At 45.5% G+C, this 17323-nt stretch overlaps 1 protein-coding gene across 14 annotated transcripts in view; it reads left to right on the top strand.

Annotated features, from left to right (window-relative positions):
• The first annotated feature begins 3258 nt into the window (after positions 1–3258).
• The window catches only part of LIMS1 (LIM zinc finger domain containing 1), a 63989-nt gene continuing 49924 nt past the window's right edge, over positions 3259–17323 (top strand). For 4 of the 14 annotated variants that reach the window (NM_001397903.1, NM_001397904.1, XM_046927164.1 and 1 more), the window contains exon 1: positions 3259–3367. In NM_001397903.1, the coding sequence (NP_001384832.1) occupies positions 3333–3367 (35 nt within the window). In that variant the 5' untranslated portion in view covers positions 3259–3332. Of the gene's footprint in view, positions 3964–17323 lie in introns of all 14 variants that reach the window. The other 10 variants (NM_001397906.1, NM_001001766.2, NM_001397905.1 and 7 more) reach the window with 7 other exon arrangements.

The following is a 17323-nucleotide window of genomic DNA, read 5'->3' on the forward strand; positions in this document are numbered from 1 at the left end:
TTAGCAAAAACATTCAAACAGCCATACAAAGCAACAGATGTTCTACATGCACCAATAGAAAGATGCGTGACTCGTGACTCCCACTGCAGGACATTTATCATGGAGCAGATGTTGGACTGTTGATAGGTGTCTGTATTTCTAACTGGTTGCATCAAATAGATGTTATCAGCAGTTATCAGATGTTATCAGCCCTTGTTCCTGCACAACCTCTTTCCACCTTCCATATTTGGCTCCATATTGGCAAGATGAAGCCAAATATGCCAGGCATGGCTAAAATGCAAGAAGCAGTAATTTGCCTTTGCTTTCACGAGGGGGTCAGGGTGATCACCAAAACAAAGCTGTCAGTATTCTGAGCAAATTATATACTAAGTAAAAGGTAGCAAAGATTGTTATGGAGCTCAAAGAGTAGTCAAAATTTCTTTCTTTCTGTACTGAGTTGCAAAAAAAATATATATATATATATATAGATGCTGAGCTAGAGTTTGAAACCTAAGTAATTTGTAACTTGTAAACTCAGTACAGGTTTTTCTGTGAACATTTATTTGGACACTGTGTGTTCAAAAATTATTCAGAAGACACTTAAGGATGCCTCTACTTCGAAAGCCTCAAAGCTTTGAAAGTATGACATAAAGACTGTTGACATTGTTGATGGTTGAAATCCATTGATTAGGATAAACAAACACGGGTTTGCTCTGGCCCTCAGGGTCAATAACAACGTGAGAAAGGATACAGCACCTGCAATTTCACCAAGTTCTGAGAGAAAGCAAAAGCTCGGACAAATATTCACTGTCTGAAGTAGGGACACTCAACCGTAAGATGGAAAGAACTCTGGGCAGTAAGCCCTCAACTAGAACCTCTTTGTCATCCTCTGCCCCTCTAGGCAGAAGCACTTATGAGGAGTATCTACAAAAAGCCTTACAGCTGAAGCTACGAAGATTACAGAACCATGAAATGAGTTGGAAGGGAACACAGGGATCACTGAGTCCAACTCCTGGCCCCACACAGCGCCACACAAAAATCAAACTCTATGTCTGACAGTGTTGTCTAAATGCTCCTTGAACTTGGCAGCTGGGGGCCATGCCCACTGCCCTGGGGAGCCTGTGAAGATGGTGAAGAAGACATGGTGATAATTTTTAAGTGCCTGGGCTCATATTTACTCAAGTTTCTTCATATCGTGACAAAATTGTAAAATATTTTTGGAAATGAGAAGGAACTTGATGTAATAATGCCAACATCTGCCACCACAGGCAGGCAGGCAGGCAGACCCTTTCAGTACACAGCCTTTCCCTTGTCTGTCCCTCCACAACCTTTCCTTTCTTACTCCTTCCTTAGGCCCACAGTATTGGCCTTGTGTTGTTGGTGGAGCCAACGCTGACAAATTGTACAATTCTAAATGGCTGAAAGTCCTGCACTGTCATTTGTCCCCCTGCCAGCCCTACCACCACACACTGGAATTTCAGCAATGATGGAAGGCTTAAAGTGCTCTGGAAACAGAACACCAAAAACACGTGTTCAAATAAAACTGATTTAGCACGGAGAGGTTTTTTAAAAAAGGATAACCTCATGATTACGGTGCTTGGTCTGGAGATATGGAGTCCCACACCCCTGCTCTGCCACATGCTTCCTCAGCGAGCTTCGTTTCAGCATCGCTGTCTCCATTTCCTCGCTTGCCTCCTGAGGATGCTGGCACTCCCGACACCAGGCATGTCAGCGTCGGCCTTAATGATGGCTCTGTGAGCAGCAATAAGGAGGCAGCTCATCGTGCTTTTTAAAAACTGCGTAGGAGGAAAGCAGTCAGAGCCTTTCATTACACAGGACTGGAGGGAACGATATCTTTTCTTTTGAGTGTGTGTCTGTGAATCCTATTGAATTATTTACTTAAGTATTCTGGGCTGAATTTTACAAGTTAATTAGGATACCAGAACGTTCTAATGCCATGTAATGAAGGTCATTACGAATTGTTATTTCTGATGAACAGGAAGTCAAAAGCAGAATTTGAGTCAGCCTCCAAAGCCAAGGCGCAAACTTGCCATAAAGTGCCTCTGAAACACAACACCTGGGCTTTCTTGGTGCAGCATTGCCAAGGGCTGCCAGTACTTACCATTTGGCATAGCACTCGGTGAAGGCTCTTCCGCTCTTAATGAGTGTCACTGTGAGATCAGACTGCCAGCAGACCACGCTCTGGGGCTGCGGTCTCTTGAAGGCACTGAAGAGCTGCATAGGGTGCGATTCCCATGCTGTTATACCTAGTAATGCTCTTGCTAAAGGAACGACCCTAGCGACTGTGCTCACTGATGTGTCCGGGCTGTTAATTATTTCCAGGGCTTACCACTGTGCAGTTTGCTGCTCTGTGCTTAGGTACACTGGGGTCCCTGTTCCTGCTGCTCTCAGCTGTGCTTTGCAGCAGAAACCGGGCGACGTGACAGCCCCCAGCCCCTCACAGGCGCACTGGGGTTAATTACAGCCGTTCCTGAAGCTGCCTGCAGGTAACATGGCAGACTGCCCGAACTCGATTAGGAAGAAAAACAAAGGGGTAGTGTTACCTTAGCAGGCACAGAACGAGAACCTGCCTAGTTAGATGATGTAAGCCAATCCCGCCGCCAGATGGGAGGTGAGTGAGTTTAGCCGGTGGGGTTTTTTGGTGGCAGGACCCTCTGGGTCCCTCAGGCCCAGCCCCTGTCCAGCAGGGCACCCAGAGCAGGGCGTCCAGTGCCACGGCCAGGCGGCTGCTGGAGATCCCCAAGGAGGAGACCCCACAGCCACTGGGCAGCCTGTGCCAGTGCCTCACTGGCTTCTCAGTGAAAAATGTCCTCCAAACAGCTAATCTAAATCTCCCCTCTTTTAAATTATAACCATCGCCCCTCGTCTTGTCGTTATCCGTGCAAGAAGTGGCTCTCCATCACTTATCCTCCATGTGCACGCAGCTTCCCGTACCTGCCTGCGCCGACGCCCGCTGCCCTCACACGCCCCAAGCGCGCTGTCCTCTGGGGGCTGCAGAGTTCGCACCCTGCTGTGAAACCCCACGTAAGACATAGCGAAAATAGCTGACATGGTTTCGACAGCAATTTTCTGTTCTGAGAAGAGACGCCAAGGGCTGTGCGACGCCAGGCGCGCTCACACAGCGGCGGCGGGCGTACGACTCCCCCTACCCCAGCGAGGCGCTTCCCGCCGGGCAGCGGGATGAGGGGAGGCGGGGCGGGCCGGGCTGGCCCGGGCGGCGCCGCGGGAGGAGTGCGCCCCCAGGCGGCAGCGCGGGGCGGGCAGGGGGCGGACGTGCAGCGCCATTACCGGCGCCCGGCGCGGCTCCTCCCGTTGCGGCGGAGCTCGGCGCGATGCTGGGGGTGGCGGCGGCGGGGCTGCCGGGCAGGTAGGACAGCGGCGTTCGCGCGTTGGGCGGGAACCTGACTTTGCTGCCCGGCGGTCGGAACAGGGAGCGGGGCGGTGAGACCGGCGGGCGTTCTTTCGCTTCTGTGCCATCCCCGTGCCTTGCTGAGCTCTCTCCCGGCTGGAGAGTGAGTTTGGAGTCCTTCTGCCTTACAGCCTCCTCTCCCGAGGGTGGTTACCGCGTTAAACGCTGCTGGTAAATAGCCCCGGGTGAGCTTCGCGGAGTTTCTCGCGTGTGCCACGGTTGCCTTAAGGGAGAGAGAGGTTAATGGGGATGGCTTATAGAAAGCAAAGTCTGCTCTAATTACCCAGAGTCTGGGAGCCTCACCCACTGTAAACGCTTCTCGAGGTAAGCCGTCCCAAATTAACGCGCTGACACGTGGACGCGCGGGGCAGGGCGCGGGCAGCGCCTCGTGCCGACCCGGCCTCGGCTCCGGTTCGCACGCAGCGCGGCTGGGCTGCGCTCCCGGGGAGCTGCTGTGAGCGGCCCGGGGGAAGGAGGCAGAAGAGAGAAGGGCTGACTTGATGCCTCTCTCCGGACCCGCGCGGAGGAGCAGCAGACATCTGGCCCGCAGGACTGTGCGCACGGTTCCTTACTATTCTTTTTAGCTTCGATATTGTTTCTTTTCACAGATGCTTTTTGCTCTCCGGGTACTGCATCTGCGTTTGCTTTTGTATTGCAAGGGACCTACTGCTGCAACCCGAGCGCCCATAGAACAGGGGTGCTGCCGTGGGGGCTCGGCAGTGGGTGGCTGCGAGGGGCGTGCAGCTTTATGGCTGTCCCCGTGTTGTAGATTGATTCAAAGGCAGCCAGCGTTCAACATCTGAGCGTGAGTTGTGGCTGTGCGGTGCCTGGGCTGAGAGCGCCTGAGTTGTTGGGGGTATTTTTTGTGGGGGGAGCACAGGCTGCATTCTGTGGGCAGCCTTTCCAGGTGGTTGCATTGAACTCAGCTGGGTGTGCTATTGCCGGGATACGTTCCTTACGGGATTCAGAGGGAAACATCAGCTTGCAGTTTAGAGTCTTCTATTATCTTAAGCGTTTGTAGTTTCCTCGTGGAAACCAAGTTTTTCTTTGTCATAATAGATGATCAGTATTCTACTGCCTGCTTGCCTACAAAGCAAGCTCCTCTTTACTCGCAGAATAACTGTATTTGACAAACTGGCGTAGATTCTCTGGATATCCAGCATCTGTTTGTGTGAAGCTCACACCTGTGAGCACTCCGTAGTGCTGCTGGCTTTGGCAGGCATTGGTAAGGGAAATGAGAAGCTGTAGGTGATACTGGAGTTGAACCTCAGCTGTAACCCAGTGTTTTTTTTCTTAGAATGGGCTCCAGACAGGGGAACCGTTAACAGCCTGTAATGCACGGAGCATCACTTGCATAGTTAACAAATTCTTTTTCGAGTGACAATAAAATATTTACTACAAAGCACTTAAGGCAAGCTTTTCGGCTCTTGCAATTGTGGTTTCATGCTAAGTGTGTTAGGCTTGGCATCCGCATTCATCCGTGCTCTGTTTGCCCCAAATCCTTGTATAGAGACTTCTCGCTCTGTACTTTGGTACAGCCTTTTACTTCTTCCCATTGTGGGGACGTAGTTGCAGTGATCTGTGCTAAAAGCAGCTTGCCAGTTGGTGGGAAAGGTACTCGCGTAGAGTTTTTTGTGACAGCAGGTGCTGATGACAAGGAAAATCAGGATGACAGTTGTGTTTTGACAGCTGAAGTCACGCATTGTCTGAGCCCTTCATAGCATGTATGCAGGCAGCGTGTTGTCTTTGTCATTGCAGCAATGTGCTACAGAGCTCACTGCCGATACGGCTGGTGCACACGCTCTGGTGTTGAGGCGGAAGAGTGCTTTGAAAGAATGAAAGAAGGCTGGGAACGTCCTAATTCAACTTGACAATTGGAGAAAGCAGAGCAGGAGACTGTGCCCCCGGGGGGAAATACTTTTCTGCAAATTAGGACACTCCTTTGCAATTACTTCAGCGCTTCCCCTTCCTGAAGTGTCAAAATCTTTCTGGAAATACCTACTTAGTTCTTTTAAACAGATAGAAAGAAAAAAGAAAGTCAAGGTACTGTCATTTGCATGGCTGGTTTTGCGTGCCTCAACAGCCCTTCATGTGGAACAGCTAAATGGGTTTCTCTCTGGGCGTGAAGACCATCAGCAAATCCCAGAACCTGGTGGTCTATCTAGCATCGAGCTCTCTGTGAGCCACGTGGACCTCCTGTCCACATCTGAAACTGCCTTCCTGCTGCACTGGGAAGTATGTCAGTGGTCTGGCGCGCCTCTCCTAGGCTGCATGAGTATCATTACCCAAGATGAGGCCTTACGCTCTGCGTTTTTCATGTTAATTGCTTTTCCTTATGTTGTTGTTGATTTCCAGCTCTTAGCATTTTTTTCTATCACTTCCTAACTCGTTTAAAAAAAAGAAACAACATACTATCCAGTTCTAAAAAAATCTAATAAGGAGGTGAATCCTACATCAGCCCCAGTGCATTTAGAGTTGTTACAACCCTCGCTTGTATTAAATAGTTTGAGGAACTGAGCAGTGCACACTTGTAGGTAGGCTTTTGATTGACCGAAACCTAAACTGGTGGGAATAGTTTAGTTAAAGCCTTGGGATTTATTACTCATGTCATGGGTGGGGAGTTGGTGTGGCTAATTGGGGAAACTAAGGCCATGTAATGACTTTATGAAGGTTTCCTGGGTGGTCTGAGCAGTCAGGGGAAGCAGTTGTGCTTAGAATTAGAAGGATTTTCTGTACTAACGCATTGTTTTGCTGTGGTTAGGGGCACTGGGAAAGGAGCAGCAAAGCAGTGGAGCAACACCAGAAAATATTTGGGAGGAAACAACATGGCTGAGTGGCTGCAGTCCAGGCCCCATGCAGGCATACAGCAGCTGAGGGGTTGGTACGGGGGAAGAAGACTGCATCCAGAAATGGCCTCAGAGGTGCTCTGGGGAGCAGGGGGTGGGGAGAGGCGGGGCTGTAGGCCCTCCCATCCCTGGCATACTTGTCCACTGGCTCAGGAAGGCATGGCAAGGCCTGGATGCAGCCCAGCAGGCTCAGGACTGAATCAGCCGAGCAGAATCTGCTGCGAGAAGCAATCTAGCATGAGGAAATGCTTCCAAACAGGAGCGTATTTCTGCTTACAGATGGAAACCACCCGCTTCTGAACTTCTGTGTCGGTAGCAGTGGAGGCTTGCGTTTTGCGGCCGGGAGACAGACATGTGTGCTAGATTAAGTCCCTTGTTTTTGCCAGGTCCTGCTGGTAAGTAGGGCGAGGCTCTCTCTGTGGTAACTGCTTCCCAGCCCCAGGTCTGCCAGGCTCCAAGAAGCCGGACGCATCGTCCTGAAGTAGACCAGGGCCCTGCTCCCCTGGAGGCACAGTTACGTGGGAGCTGGTGCAGCTGGAAACTGATGGCTAGACAGAGGAGTAGATAGCACATAATCATAGAATGGCTTGGATGGGACCTTAAAGATCATATAATTACATCCCCCTGCCATGGGCAGGGCTGCCCCCCTCCTGCTCAGGCTGCCCAGGACCCCATCCAACCTAGCCTTGAGTGCCTCCAGGGATGGGGCACCACAGCTTCTCTGGGCAGCTGTGTCAGCACCTCACCGCCCTCTGAGTAAAGAATTCCTGCCTAGCATTTAACCAAAATCTCCCATCTTTTAGTTTAAAACCATTCCCCCTTGTCCTATCACTGTATGCCAATGTAGTAAGTTGATCTCCATATGCTCCCTTTAGAAACTGGAAGGCTGCAATGAGATTTCCCTGGAACCTTCTCTTCTCCAAGCTAAGCAAGCCCAACTCCTCCAACTTTTCTTCATATGAGAGATGCTCCAGCTCTCTGATCACCCTCCAGCCCTCCTCTGGATCTACTCCAACAGGTCCACATCTTTCTTGTGTTGAGGGCCCCAGAGCTGGATGCAGTACTCCGAGTGGAGTAGATTGAAATCCAGGTTGGTTTGATCTGGGCTGATTCCTTGATTTTTGAGACTAATGGTGATGTTGGGGTGGATAGGAGATACTCTGACAAGAGGAATGTGGTTGTCTGTCAAGTGGGGTATGTCTGCAACACTTTTACACACACACTCAGAAAACAACAGTGTTTTCGTGCCTCCCGTCCTTCCTTTTGTGAGAGTATGCAGTTGCAAGAGAGAGGCAATACTCTGGTTATATTAAAAAGAAATCAAAGGGGATAATTTTAAAGCTGCTGTTACTGAGAAAAAGCTGACTTCCAAAATCTTTGTTCCTTCATTCACATTTTTTCCTTTTTGTTAGCCAGCCTCAGGAAATGAGTACATTCTTTTGGTTTTCCATGGCTGAGTCATATTATACATATATATCCACATATAAAAAAATGTGTTGAAACATCTGGAGATGTTCACTTCAGAGGTCGTTTTTTTTTTTTGCATTATGTTCTTTAAGCTTTAAATGTTCGTACATAGTTGGATGTTTCCGGAGTTTCCCATCTTTCTTTGGCTACAGGAATATGGATATTGCTGTCAGAAAAGCCTAGGGAAATATGCTGATAGCTTAGGGAACATACAAACAAGTGGAAGTAAAGCCTTTAAAAAATGTAACTATCGAAGTGGATGTTTAATGTCAGTTGCATCCGAATTTGTAGCTCTTTGATGTCTGCCAAATATATGGGGAAAAAAAAAAGGTGTGAGAAAATACCAGTAGCTACTCACCAGCTTTTAAAAATAAATAAATAAATGGTTTAAAAAGGAAGGAAGTAATTAAAAGCCCATTATACCCATCTGCGCTGCGCTGTGGTGTGAGCTGACCCTTGCTTGGCCTCTGCTGCACTGCGAGTGGGCGGTGGGCTCTCAGCTCTGGCCTCTTACTGGGGTCAGGCAGGGATCGTGAGATTGGTTTCAAAAAAGAATAATAAAAGAAATCCAGTTAATTTAACCCAAGGCCAAATGTTTAAATTTGGAGGGAGTGAATAAGGAGAATAAAGAACGTTTCCACCCTTAGTTGTTGAGTGTAGCTGTGGTGGGAGAGCAGCAAGGGAGGATACTGCTGGTGACCCATTCAGCAAGCACTGATGGAGGGGTAAAAAAAACAGAAGGAGAAGCCATAGCGTGCTCAAGTTTATGGTTCCAATAAGGAACCTCTCACTGATGAAGTGTTTGGATTAAACCCTGGCTTTCCTGTAGGTTTCTTTCATCTTTTATTGTCAGTGGATTATAGTGGACTTAAAAAAGACTTGATTGTTGAAATGGTTTATAAATGTGATCCTTGGGATACGTGTTATTTAGAAAAGTACTTATCTTCCTGGAAAAAAAAAACCAACCCTACCTCCTTTTGCCCCTTCAACATGCTTGTTTGCCATCACGTATCAAAGAAGTGTGATTTCTATAACTATATCAAAGAATAGTGGCTTATTGTTAATTGTTTAAAATAATCTGAGGGCCTGTGGAGCTTGTTCTTTTGGCTGATTTCCTGGTCATTGGGATACTGAAGAACTCTTTCAGGTTCTCCTTTAAAAAAAAAAAAAAAAAAAAAAAAACCCACAGGAAGAAAATAACTCCTGGAGCCAAGACAGTCCTTGCGGTAACTTACAGACTTGTAGCCCTGGAATGAATTCTCTGTTGTTATCTCTACCAGCTATGATTTTTCTTTTTCAGAGAAAAGCCTCCTGTTTCCTACCCGGCATCCAGATCACTTAGCCCCATCTGATGCCATGCTGGGTTAGATATTAAGAGGAGGTTTGTCACACAGAGGGTGGTTATGCACTGGAACAGGTTGCCCAAGGAGGTTGTGGATGCCCCATCCCTGGAGGCATTCAAGGCCAGGCTGGATGTGGTTCTGGGCAGCCTGGTCTGGTGGTTGGTGACCCTGCACATAGCAGGGGGGTTGAAACTGGATGATCACTGTGGTCCTTTTCAACCCAGGCTATTCTACGATTCTATGAATTTGGCATTCTGAGGCAGCAGCACCAAGCTGCTGGTTTGCCAAGCTGAGACAAGCGTCTGAAGCATAGATGTGACTGGGCTCCCGTCTGTGGGACAGCTTTGTGATTAGGGGAACCAACAGAGGAGCAACACTGGCTCCCTTTTCCCAGCAGGAAGCCAGGCTGCATAAAATATGTTGACATTCAGGAGGTTTAATGCTGCTCATGATGCCTTTTGTATAAGTTTCAGCATGAGCAGATTCTCAAGATAGGCAGAACTGTGAAATGAGGTTTGGTTTTGGTTTTTTTTGTCATCTGAGCTAAAATTATGTAGCTAGTATGGATTTTTATAACATGTAGCTTTGCAGTGGTTTGATTTTTACAGTGGAGTTTGTGAAGTCCTGAAGCAGATATGTAAAAATACACAGCGCTATGACTGCCACACTGTACAAAAATAAATGCCAGACTCAGCAGAAGGAAAATAATGGGAAGGATGCTAGGTTCTAAGTGATAGTGTGCCCAGCAGAGCTTGCTGCTGCCATCGTAGTAACCATTTGGGTGATGGCAATGTCACGATGAAAAAATATAGACTCATCTAGATTGGTGATCTTGAAGGTCTTTGCCAAACCCAACCATCAGCCTGACCTGCTGAGTCCCATTACTAAACCATGTCCTTAGCACCATGTCCACGTGTCTCTTACGTATCTCCAGGAATGGAAGATATGCCATTCCACTTCCCTGGGCAGCCCCTTCCAATGTTTAGCCACTCTCTCCATTAAGAAATTCTTTCTGATACCCAATCTAAACCTTCCCTTGTACAATTTGAAGGTGTTTCCTCATGTCCTATCACTTGTCACGTGCAGTAAGAGACAGACACCCGAAATGTGCTCCATCCTCCACGAGGAGGACCCATGCCAGTGAATGCTGCTTCTGGCATCACACCTGGATAGATGTGAAGAATGCTGATGGTACTCATGTCAAGTGAATGATTTTTCTCTTGTACATTGAGTCATGCACCTTGGTTGGTTCACATTACCGATATTAGGAGTTCTACCCACCGTGGGAGGAAAGTAAAATGAAAAATGCCTGAATCCAAATTTTCCAACACGTTGTAAATCTCTTCTAGCACGAGTGTGTGCAGAATGATCTGGATTGTAGTTCCAGATCACAAGCTATTCCAGCAAACTTGGAAAAAATACGTTGTCTGCTATGTGCACGTGGCTTAAATAATGATGTTCTTGTCGCTGGCCATGAGGGTGCAGGAGAGACGAGGTTTACCTGAATTAGAAGGGGATTCATAATTTGACGCACTAAAAACACATTATTCTGCATACCACGGAAATATCCAAAGTTCATTTAAAGTTCATGCTGAATCTAAATTGGAACAAGCAGAAAATATTTGTGCTATCAGTGTCTAATAGTTCAGACTGTAATGCTGAATGCTTCTTTAGTGCTTGAGTGCAAATGTTGCAAGGACATTAACATAATCACATTGCCTTAAATCTTTGTTTCATTTAATTTTTTCCTCATGATATTCCCAGAGATCAGGGAGGGCAAGTAGTTCATAATATTTGTCTCAAATATTCCTGTCTTAAAGCAGTTATTAAAAAAAAAAATGCAGAAAGGACTTATTTTGGGTCTGTAAATTCATAAACAGTGGAATACAACGAAGTAAAAAAATGACTGGCTTCATTTATTTAGTCTGAGCACTGTATAGTCTCGATCACACAGAGCACTTGAGTTAACTTCTCCAGCTCAGTCAAGTCAAGTCATGAGTTTAAGTTCTCATTTCCTTGGAGCCCAGGGTTCAAGTGCCTGGAGCTGGCACGCCATGTTGGCTGAGTGACAGCATCTAGAGCTGCTCTTGGTGTCCGTGACTTGCACAGGCATTAAGCTGCATCTGTGTTACTGTCCTGGCTTTGTAAGCTTTCCTACAAAATATATATATCTCACTACATGAAGCATTTAAACTAAACAAACAGGTAAAAAATTGCAGGAGAAAAAATAGACTTTGAAGTGATTCTGCTCTGAGTTATTCCATAACTTTGTTGTGTACAAGCAGCTATTGCAATAGGATATTGTCTCCAAAATACTCCTTGCAATTTCCTGCGTAGGTATATAAATAAACTATCATATATAAATATGTTGTAATGTAAAGTGTCACTGCTGGCATTTTTCTCCTAATGCTGGAGACTTGGTGGGGTTGCTGGGACCATAGCAGAAGCCCGTGGCATTGCAGCCCTGAGGTGGGGTCCCTTGGTAGGTGACAGCCGTTCCAGCTCTGATCTCCAGAACATCCCAGTAGGCATATCCCAGTGGGATCAGCACTGTTTGTTCTATATGAGTGATAGAAGGGAGGTGAAAAACACTAACAGCGTCTGGGGATACTTGTGTATCAGGCAGTGGTCTGGAGGTACAGATACAGGTGCTGTCCTGGGGACCTTGCTGCGTGGTGATAGTAGTTTGCTGTCTTTTCTCAACAGCTCCATTAGATTTCTTTTTTCTTATATACCTCATTATCTTAAATCGCTTTATCATGTCAATGCTAGGATTAGGATATTTAATTTTCTAATGGCTCGAGTATATCCTGTTGTTTTGCTTCTGTAAATATGCATCTTCAATGCTTACAAATGCGTGCTTTTACAGGGGACATCTTCAATGCTTCACAGGTCTGAATCTCAGCTCTGGTTTGTTCTTCGTCTTTGGCTTACAGCCCCGCTACTAACTGATCACACCAATAGCAAGCATATAGGGAGGGGAGGAACTGACACTAAAGGCAGAAATTGGTTAGCCTATTCATTAGCTTTAAAGAGCCAAGCTGAGGTCATCTCCAGCTAACTGGCCAACATGCTGCTGCTTGCTTCCTGAGCTCTTTCTTTGCAGAGTCTCTCTGCATCACCCCTCTGGCTGTATCTTAGGAAGGTTAGAACAAGAACTCATGGACAGTAAAGACTAAATGGCCCCGCATTTTTCCAGGAATACAACAGAGGGGAATACAAGACTTTTCTAAGAACGCAGAAGTGATTTCTGTAAGTAAGGAAATGAGTCCACTTCTCAAAATCAGAGCAACGCTGTTCAAAAGAGTTTGCATTTCTATGTCGATAGAGCTAAGCCACCAAAAGACGCATTTAGCATCTTTTTAAATAAAGCAGCTTTTTGCCAGAGGGATTTTAAAACACGGGGGTTACTTCTTTTCTCCTGCTTCAGAACACTTGAGGAACAAGTACCTCTAAGCCCCCCTTTTCCTGCCCTTTTTTTTTTTTTTTTTTACCCTACGGATGTCAGTTTTGTCTTCTCTCCTGTATCTGGAGTATTTGGACCATGCTTGTTGGGAATGGATCCAGGTTTGTCCTGGTACAAAACCATCTAGGAACACACCCTAAGGTTTTACTATGTCATTCCTTTTGCTGTTGCCGTGTTCACAGTGATTAAGTAAGACAAGAGTTAGTAGCCCAGGCAGGATCTGCATTTCCAATTGTGAAAACAAACCCCAGCAAAAAGAAAGCTTTGCTGAAAATAGTTGTTTAAATTTATCTTTTTGCCAGCTTCTATTAAAAAACAAAAAAGGTTGCAGTTATTTCCCATCAGAAATGCAAGTGATTTTTTTTTTCCCCTTACTCAGGATCAAGGTGTATTGTCAACTTGTGTGTACGTACATCAGGGGTACTTTGTGGCAATTCCTCAGAACTGCACGCATACAAATGGTGAAGCCTGCACCAATTTAAGATAATATTTGATTATCTTCTGAGTGTCTTAGGAACATGTGTTTGATCACTTGTTGCTTAACGTTTCTGATAAGGTGCAAGTGCAGGAGGTTGCAGTGGTTAACTGATTCCCTGCTGGTGGATTGCAGTGAGGTGTTTCCAACTCCCACTGAAGCCAACTGAAAATTTCCTCTGTTAAGTGATGTTTTCCTTAGCCATAAGGGTCTGTAAATGACCAAATGAGACAAAACAATTGCTAATATGTGGGAAATGATTGTTTTGGCTTTGAAACCATGCTTCTGCATGTTAGGTGTAGTGATGAAACTATTCCTGTTTTGAGTTGGCTTTGTCAGGATGGTGCATAAAGATTGGACTTATAACACTTACAGCTCAGGGGGGTAATTTTCTAATCTGTTCTTTATTGTATTTAGAGAAGAGCAGCTGCTTATGGGATAAGTGGGTGCAGCATGTTTGCCCATTGATAAATGCCTTCAGTTGAAGATGTGTAGGTTGGAGTTTACACCTGGTGAAGTCTATCTACTGTTATTTTTTGTCTCTACAACTAGTAGGGCCATTTTAGCTTTTTTTTTTTTTTAATGCAAAAGATCTAAATTTGATTAAAATGTGGTTGTTATGTGACGCCATAGCTTCCCTTATGCCATTTTTAAACAGATTGGGCATTGCCCTGTTGCTACCATCATTGAGCTCACATAGCTCAGCAAGCTGTCATGCAGATTTATATGTGAGGAAGAAAACAAAAGTCCAGACCCGCAGGCTGCAAGGAGCGAGCCCATGCAGGTCTGCTAGTGCTGGAGCTCAGCTCCTGGCTGGTAGGCTGGTTCAAGCCTCACCCAATGGGTATGAAGTAGCTGGGGGGAATCAAGCCAGCAAAGGGCTGTCAGTACGCCCAGCCAAAGGCATCATTCTACTTACATCAACATGCAAGAGAATAGGCTTGGCCAAGGTGATTTTAATCTCTTTGCGTCCTCAAAACAGCAGGGCTCTGCAGTGTCTGCAGCAGAGCAGGTAGAGAAAGAAGGATGGTAAGGCTAATAATAGTTACGTCTGTCACCATGGTTTTGAGGTGTCTGGCTTATTTGAACTGCTTGCTCAACATTTCTTCTGCTACTTCTCATTATAACAGTACTTTTTCAGTGACAATAGGAGCAGCATGTTAGGATTGACATGGTAAAAATATGATTCAGTATCTTCCCCCTGTCCCTCATGGACCTGATTTTATTCTGTAATGGTTTGTCCATTAAATTGCTGATACTTTAGGCTGCGTGTGTTCTGTTGCACTTGTGACCCTAATTCATTTATGTAAGGCTGCTGATTTCTGCTGCATCCAGGCTACGCTGAGCCACTTGTTGCCTTCTCCTTTTTAAATACACCCATGGCAGCCAGCTGCTGGGGATGCTTGCAGGGCAGTATGAGGACAGAAGTGGCTTGGTCCATCCTGGTCTCTGCTCTCAGCTGGGTCCTGCTGCCTGCCATCAAACAGCAGCTGTCAAGTGGCAGGAGGAGGAGGACTTCCAAAAAGTGTCCTGAGCAGTTTCAAGTTCACACTGCTCCTGGTTTCACCATCATTGCTGGTCAGAGGTTGAGTTGGTGACTCTTTAAAGAGGGATGCAAGCTGGGTCTCACTTGGTTTCTCCCTAAGTGCTCCAGAAGATAGCAGTCTCCCTAAGTGCTCCAGAAGATAGCAGGATAACTGATCACAGAAAACTGGTGCCTACTGAAGAGCATTAAAAGCTTGTTTTTGATCCAGGAGTTGGAAAAAAATGCCCAGAAAATGCTTAGCTTCATCCATATTACAACTTCGCCATTCTCTACATCATTTTCTGAGAGATAGTTATAACGGTAACGAACTCCAGTGGGTCATCCAGCTGGGGATCCAGACTTCTACATTTCCAGAGTATGTTGGGTTTTGAGATTTCAAATGTTTCCATAAGAGTACAGGCTAACATTTTTAGATATGTTTTGTTGGACATGCCAGTATCAGCAGATTGCATTTGTGCTATAAGCAGCTGTAATTCTTATCCCACTTACTTTCTGAAAGAAAAAGTGCTGGAAATGCTCAGGGACTTACCTTATGGGTAGGTTTATGCCTGTGTATGATGCTGCTCAGTTGACCAGGCACAAGGTTGGTGACATCTCTGCAGAACTGGGCAGTGTTTCTGGAGTTTATGCCAGCTGTGGCAGGTTTAGTGATAACTAAATATTAGTAGATTCCATACCAGGACAGGTATTGGCAGGAGCCAGTATTTTAAATATGCACAGATGAATGGATAAATAGATAGATAGACCTGTCTGGTTGTCTATATTTATCTATCTGTGTAGATCTTAGTAGGAGGGTTTATACTGGGTTGTTTCTCAGGATCACACTTGTCCAGCTGGAGAAGCTGTGAAATGTGCTATGCATAAATTGTGCCTCTGAACCATGGTTTCAAGGACACTAACTTGCTGAAGGTCAGAGAGCAGAGCTGGAAATGGTATACAGACTTTATTTTGTATTTATTTTTTGCTGTTTGGGAAAGAGAGCTTAAAAGCAAACAAATGCAAGCAGCAGACAAAGGAAGCCTTGCTTTGCCAAATATCTTGCTTATAAGAACATCATCAATGAGATTCTCTTGAACTGGCATCAGTCTCCTGCTTTAGGGGGAAAAGAAGAGCCTTTGTTGTTCTTTAATGGTGTCTCTTATTCAAACCCTTTGTGTTTTTGGTTTTTTGTGTTTTTTGTTTTTTTTTTTTTACAACCCTCAGCTTGGACTGATTGTTCTGTATTTGTGAAGGTGCCTTTGAGCACTCTGAGCATATATTAACGTTGGCCTGATTATAAAGCATCCTTAAGTAGAGGATGTTTCTCTGAATCAAGAAGTACAGCATGTTCCCATGGCCGTCCGTTTGTAGGGTGAAGGCAGTCTCATGCAATCCAGGTGGTGATATTTATGCCTCCCTTTGGGTAGGTACATGCTATTTGGCATGGCTGACCTATATGCATTCCATAGTATTTTATTAAAAACATGCATTTCTATTGTACTTTATCCAAGTACAAATAATGTACTAATGAAGGTCTCTATAGCTGAAAGGAATTCAGCTGGAAATCCTGTGGTTGTTCTGACCACAAGGAAAGTTTTATTTTCATTTCTCTTTCTTCCCTTTTGTATCTTGCTTCCAGCATCTAATTGTTGCTCCATTGTTCCTGGCACTGATGGTTAAAGCTGAGGGCTCATCTACAGTCTTGTTGTTATTATTAACATCTTTTTTCATCAATAAGCTAAAAGTTGGGACCAGAATTTCAAGAAACTTTGGGCCACTTTGAATGTGTTCTTTATGGAAATCAGATGCAATGTCAGATCTTAGGAACAGGCTAGTTTAAGATTTCCAAGCTTTTCCTCAGTACTGATTCCAAGGGACAGAAAGCATAGAGTCCCATTTCTGAACTGCTGTCCACGTGAAGCTGTTTTCCTTCATCCCAGCAGCAGTACAGATGTTTTCCTCCAAGTGACATTTTGAAGGAACTACCATGGGTTTTGCTTCCATTTCTTATCTTTCACATGATATCAGAGTTTATCATTTTGTCTGGCTGTATCACTGTCTTGAATCCACTTACTGTTATTCCTAGACTTAATTTTCAAGCATTCACTGCTAACTACTAATAAATCTGGAACATGCTATGACTTGGTGGGATGCTGTGTTTTCCAGTATGAAATTTCACTGTTCCCCTTTATGGGCTGCAGCTGGCTATTGCCTTCCTCTTCTTTCCACTCTCAACTGCCTCAATTCTTTTCCTTCTGCACCAGCTTTTTCTATCCAGGCTGTCCATGTTCATTGCCATCTTTGTCTCCCCTCATGCAAATCCCATCTGAACCATTTTGTCTGCAATGGCAGCAAGAAGTTTAAGTAACTTAAAATCGCTCAGAGGAGCAGCCAGAGGCTCAGCATGAAGCATTAAGATCTGAAATAAATTAGAGTAGATGCCAGACAGCACGACTTCTGTTTTATTCTTTTTTTCATCATTCTGTTCATTTTGAGCATTTAGGATGGAAAGTGTCTTCTTGCATTTGTCACTGCCCAATGTCTATTGAAGCTCTTATCTAAAGAAAAACTACTTGAAAATGTCTCCCATGCCTGGTTTATATAAAAGCTGACATGGCTTTCATTGCTGCAGGCTGTCCTTCCCTAGCACCTCAGGCTGATGGGGGACGTTTTCCCTTCCTCTTTTTTAGGTTCTTAATCAGGTGAGAACTGTTTGAGTTTGCCCAGACAAGCTGTGGATGTCCCATCTCTGGAGGTTTTCAAGGCCAGGCTGGAGGCCTCGGGCAACCTGG

Source organism: Gallus gallus, chromosome 1 (assembly GCF_016699485.2).
Source record: "Gallus gallus isolate bGalGal1 chromosome 1, bGalGal1.mat.broiler.GRCg7b, whole genome shotgun sequence".
Taxonomy (NCBI): domain Eukaryota; kingdom Metazoa; phylum Chordata; class Aves; order Galliformes; family Phasianidae; genus Gallus; species Gallus gallus.